We start from the raw sequence: 6,328 nt of genomic DNA, 5'->3' as shown, positions 1-6,328 counted from the left end.
ATTTAACTTGACTCCAATGAATTATTATTATTTAATATTTACCATTAGAGTACATATACCTGCATTCCATATTCCATCCGTATTATTACATTATTATTTAATCACTTCAATATGAAGTGATGAACTTTAACCTTTAACCTTCTCATCATGTCTCTTCTGAAATATTTTAATTAATTACAACATTTTACTTTTATAAACATATTTCTGTCTTTCTTTCATTCTAACTATGTTTTTCTTCTAAATTGACCAGTGTGTTCGTCTTGCCGGAAACAGATGATGTAACATCATATCTTTAATCTGATTGGCTGACTTGTCTAAACTATAGAACGAGTCCTCCTTCATTCTCTTTCAGACTCCAGAACTTCTCTTGAGGTAAACATCTGTTTATTCTGATGTGTTTATTCTGATGTGTTTATTCTGATGTGTTTATTCTGATGTGTTTATTATTCTCATCTGTTTATTCTCATCTATTCAATTCAGTTCAGTTTTGATCAGTGTTGATGAAGATTACAGCCACCCTCCTCATCCTGTCCTCTGTACTTCATGTCAAAGCGATCCCAGGAAGTGAGTACATTATATTTATGTTATTATATAATATATACATTTATATCTACTGTCATTATATAAAACCAAATATGAACAATGCACAATACAAACAAATGACCTGTGACAGACACACACACACACACACACACACACACACACACACACACACACACACACACACACACACACACACACACACACACACACACACACACAATTCTCATGTGACACTTTGATCACATGACCAGTGTGTTTTTAAAGACATTTGATGGTTTCAGCAGTGAGATGTAATGAGGCTTAGATTGATGTTTAATGAACATGAACAGCATTTCACACACACACACACACACACACACACACACACACACACACACACACACACACACACACACACACACACACACACACACACACACACACACACACACACACACACACACACACACGTGCACACACACGGACACACGCGCACACACACACACACACACACACACAAACACACACATGAACAGGAGTGTAGCCTGAGACGTTCTGGTCATCTCAAAGTCTAGACCAGGGGTCTTCAACATGTGGTCTGGGACCCCTAGAGGGTCAAACACCACGCCCAGTGAGCTTGTAGATCTATAACTTAGGTGTAGATCTATAGCTTGTAGATCCATAACTTGTAGATGGACTATTTTCTACGAAGAGGTTTTGGTGTAGAGGGAAGAAAAGAGTGAACCAAGTACAGAGGTCAAGGTCAAGTTTACTAAGTAGCGTATTGAGGGTTTAAGTCACACATGGGCAACATACGGCCCGGGGGCCGGACCCGGCCCTTTGACCATCTCATTCTGGCCCTCGTAGTCCTCAAAGATAAACTAAATGACCTAACAAAAATCTACATAAATCTACATAAATCTACATCTTAAAAGACAGCATTTTATGTTCATGGTTTTGAGGGAAATGAATTTAACTTGACTCCAATGAATTAGTACTATTTAATATTTACCATTAGAGTACATATACCTGCATTCCATATTCCATCCGTATTATTAAATTATTATTTAATCACTTCAATATGAAGTGATGAACTTTAACCTTTAACCTTCTCATCATGTCTCATCTGAAATCTTTTAATTAATTACAACATTTTACTTTTATAAACATATTTCTGTCTTTCTTTCATTCTAACTATGTTTTTCTTCTAAATTGACCAGTGTGTTCGTCTTGCCGGAAACAGATGATGTAACATCATATCTTTAATCTGATTGGCTGATTTGTCTAAACTATAGAACGAGTCCTCCTTCATTCTCTTTCAGACTCCAGAACTTCTCTTGAGGTAAACATCTGTTTATTCTGATGTGTTTATTCTGATGTGTTTATTCTGATGTGTTTATTCTGATGTGTTTATTCTGATCTGTTTATTCTGATGTGTTTATTCTGATCTGTTTATTCTGATGTGTTTATTCTCATCTGTTTATTCTGATGTGTTTATTCTGATCTGTTTATTCTGATCTGTTTATTCTGATCTGTTTATTCTGATGTGTTTATTCTGATGTGTTTATTCTCCTCTGTTTATTCTCATCTGTTTATTATTCTCATCTGTTTATTCTCATCTATTCAATTCAGTTCAGTTTTGATCAGTGTTGATGAAGATTACAGCCACCCTCCTCATCCTCTCCTCTGTACTTCATGTCAAAGCGTTCCCAGGAAGTAAGTACATTATATTTATGTTATTATATAATATATACATTTATATCTACTGTCATTATATAAAACCAAATATGAACAATGCACAATACAAACAACACAATACAAATGACCTGTGACAGACACACACACACACACACACACACACACACACACACACACACACACACACACACACACACACACACACACACACACACACACACACACACACACACACACACACCCACACCTCTCATGTGACACTTTGATCACATGACCAGTGTGTTTTTAAAGATATTTGATGGTTTCAGCAGTGAGATGTAATGAGGCTTAGATTGATGTTTAATGAACAAGAACAGCATTTTACACACACACACACACACACACACACACACACACACACACACACACACACACACACACACACACACACACACACACACCAGGGTTTCCGCTAGGCATTTTTTATATTTTACCGGCCAAAGAATACATTTACCGGACATATTATAATTAACGTCACATGCGTGTTTGCACTGCTGTCATGCACCCAACTGATTGGGCTCATTACACCTCGTTACGTTTGCTGCGCTTCTTTCCACTTTATCACAGATGCAATCTGTTCCTGTTTTTATAGATAACTAAATTATATGATCTACTATATCATGCAGAGATGTGGCTTGCCAAAAATGAAATGAATAAAGTGGGCATGAGTGAACTGCTGCGTGACGAATAGCCTACCAAAACATCCGCTCGCGGCGGCTCGCCCCAAAACACGTCGCTCTGGGGAAAATCCGGCGGTATTCGCCTGGTAGGGTATTCCTAAACAAATATATCAGTAAACTATGCCTAAACCTAAACTTATCCCTATCCTAATCTTAACCTCAGTAAAACTATACCTAATCCTAAACCTATTTCTACCCTTATCCTCAGTAAAACAAATACAAGAACCACTGGTCCGCCTGAACAATGGGGGCGAGGGTGTTTTGGGGCGAGTCCTAATAACCCTGCAGGCTGTGGTTTCCCTGCGCAACACCGTCGCACAGTATAAACAAATTAATATATATTTTGGGCTTTACATCGATTCTCATTCAACCTTGATATGCAAAAGTAGGTTTTGTTAACGTGAATTATATGTGTCATGATATATGTGGCCTTGCGCGAGGTTGATTACTTGCCTATAGTTACTTTCACCAACTTTCACCACTGTATCCATTGCAGACAGACAGTCACTGTGCTTGTATAATATCCACGACCCACACGTGTTCGGGTCCCTTTATCGAGAATTGGGTCCGGTTTGGTTCAGATTCTATCACCTCGGAAAATCCAGGTTCTGTTTATCAACACCCGAGCGAACCACTCTGTCTAGTGTCTCCTCAGCGCTGAAAGACACAGCCGTGTCTCTCAGCTGTGCTGTGTTGTGTCGTATCATAAATAGCAGACATACAAGCTCACAACGCGGCACGTTGCGACGTGCTGTGAGCTTGTAGCTCTGATATTTTCAACGCGCGACACCATCGTACAACGAAAAGGCTATTCTATAACTGCAGCGCAGAGCAGGCTGTCGGAATTAAACCACACAGTCAGATCATGATAAAAACTTTAAATGATTATGATTTTAATGGTTGTAGCCAACTACTTTATCCACATAATAATATGAATAATAGACTTAAATGATAAAATAGCCTAATAACAGCATTTTCCCAACCGGCCACGGTGGCCGGTGGTGTTTATATTTACCGGCCAATTAAACATTTTACCGGTCAATGGCCGGTAAATACCGGCTAACGGAATCCCTGACACACACACACACACACACACACACACACACACACACACACACACACACACACACACACACACACACACACACACACACACACACACACACACACACACACACACACACACACCCCTCTGAAGTAACACTTTGATCACATGACGTGATGGTATCATCAGTGAGATGTAATGAGGCTTGGATTAGAGGAGCGTCTGTGAGTTCAGTTTACAGAGGTTCCCGGTTTGATCCCTGACTCCTCCTGGCTTCATGTTGAAGTGTCCTTGAGCAAGGCACTGAACCCCTAACTGCTTCTGATGAATGTGAGAATGTGGAACACCTTAGTTTAACATTATTAAAAGTAAATTAACCCTTAATAGAGTTTTACTGCTGCCTTCTAATCCAGTCATATATTGCACAGATCAGAGCAATGGTCTCTGAATTAAGACCATGTGTAATGTTAAGCACTGTGTGACACTGTGTAACACTGTGTAACACTGTGTGACACTGTGTGACACAGTGTTACACAGTGTTACACAGTGTTACACAGTGTTACACTGTGTCACACAGTGTGACACTGTGTGACACAGTGTTACACAGTGTAAATGTACACAGAGTTAAATGAGACACATGTCACATCATGTGTAAATGTACACAGAGTTAAATGACACATTTCACATCATGTGTAAATGTACACAGACAAATACTGCAACTAATTACATTATTTATTTTATTAATATTTAAAATATTTAATCACTTCAATATGTATTCTCATCTGTTTATTCTCATCTGTTTATTCTCATCTATTAAATTCAGTTCAGTTTTGATCAGTGATGATGAAGATTACAGCCACCCTCCTCATCCTCTCCTCTGTACTTCATGTCAAAGCGATCCCAGGAAGTAAGTACATTATATATATGTTATTATATAATATATACATTTATATCTACTGTTATCATATAAAACCAACTATGAACAATGCACAATACAAACAAATGATACCCCCCACACACACACACACACACACACACACACACACACACACACACACACACACACACACACACACACACACACACACACACACACACACACACACACACACACACACACCTCATGTGACATTTTGATCGCATGAACAGTGCGTTTTTAAAGAAATGTGATGGTTTCAGCATATACAGTATATATATATATATATACAATATTGAATCTTGAATGTTGGTCCAAATAAATAAACATTAAAACAGATGTTAGGAACTGTTGTTGTGACGTCATGAATTAAATCATTCTGTATGAATTACTTTCATAACAAAATATAAACAAATAAATACATGAATAAATATATACATTTGAATATGTTTCAGTGTGAATAAAACGTTTGACAGGAAGCTACTTTTAATATCCAGCCTTTCACTTCATATAAGAACCAAACATGATTGTTTAACATGATGATTATGTGTTATTGTCACTGTGAAGAAGTTTGTAGTTGAATTTAATGTCATCTTTGTTTTATTTACAGTGTTCCATGAGGAGATAGCAGTCATTGGCTGTTCAGACACAGTTAAAGACTCTTATAAAGAGGACATGTATGCACTGGATGGTGAAGTGTTGGTGTACGCAGACTTCAACAAAGGGAAGGCGGTGGAGCCTCAGCCTCCGTTTGTAGATCATATCACCTTCACAGACTATTATGAAGGAGCTATGAATCTGCAGGAGACCTGCAAAGACCAGCTGAACACCATCCGCACTGCCTTGAAGAAACCACCAGTGAAAGGTACATGAATACTATGAACACAATAGTTATTAACTAAAACGGTTGAATATATTTAACATGAATGAAGATGTTTAAACATGTATATTAAGCTTTATGGTTTTTATGGTGAAATATTTTCTAAATATTTCTAAAGCTCCCATGTGGCTTCCTGCTGTAAATGTAGCTTTGGGGAGGAGGGGGGGTTGAGTGGCCCCGCCCCACTCATTAACTATTCTATTGTTATTTAATTAGCTTCCAGTACAATGTTGAGGTATTTGTACTTTACTTGAGTATTTCCAGTTTTCAATACTTTTACTTCTACTCCACTACATCTCTGATCCAAATATTGTACTTTTACTCCATTACATTTATTTGAAAACTTTAGTTACTAGTTACTTTGTAGATTTTGATTATTATTATAAAACATACATTAACCACTTCAGCCCCATATACATTCCGGCCATTTGAAAATAGCAGATCTACAAGCTCACAATGTGTCGTGATGTAACACATTGTGAGCTTGTAGATCTGCTATTTAAAAAAAAAATCATACATTTGAATTTGTTTTTCAACATTTGAAAAAC

General features: G+C 37.6%; 1 protein-coding gene across 3 annotated transcripts in view; it reads left to right on the top strand.

The window, feature by feature from the left end:
* Positions 1–470: 470 nt before the first annotated feature.
* LOC308087882 (H-2 class II histocompatibility antigen, E-S beta chain-like) overlaps positions 471–6,328 on the top strand; it is a 15,673-nt gene continuing 9,815 nt past the window's right edge. Inside the window, exons 1-5 of one of the 3 annotated variants that reach the window (XM_080432100.1) lie at positions 471–564; positions 1,743–1,864; positions 2,155–2,238; positions 4,808–4,891; positions 5,511–5,765. In XM_080432100.1, the coding sequence (XP_080288226.1) occupies positions 4,825–4,891; positions 5,511–5,765 (322 nt within the window). In that variant the 5' untranslated portion in view covers positions 471–564; positions 1,743–1,864; positions 2,155–2,238; positions 4,808–4,824. The remainder of the gene's footprint in view (positions 565–1,742; positions 1,865–2,154; positions 2,239–4,807; positions 4,892–5,510; positions 5,766–6,328) is intronic. The other 2 variants (XM_080432101.1, XM_080432102.1) reach the window with 2 other exon arrangements.

The sequence above is a fragment of the Gymnoscopelus braueri genome, assembly GCF_963280865.1.
Source record: "Gymnoscopelus braueri genome assembly, chromosome: 7".
NCBI classification, from domain to species: Eukaryota; Metazoa; Chordata; class Actinopteri; order Myctophiformes; family Myctophidae; genus Gymnoscopelus; species Gymnoscopelus braueri.
The sequence above is the reverse complement of the archived record's forward strand: the minus strand, read 5'-3'. Positions and strand labels throughout refer to the sequence as shown.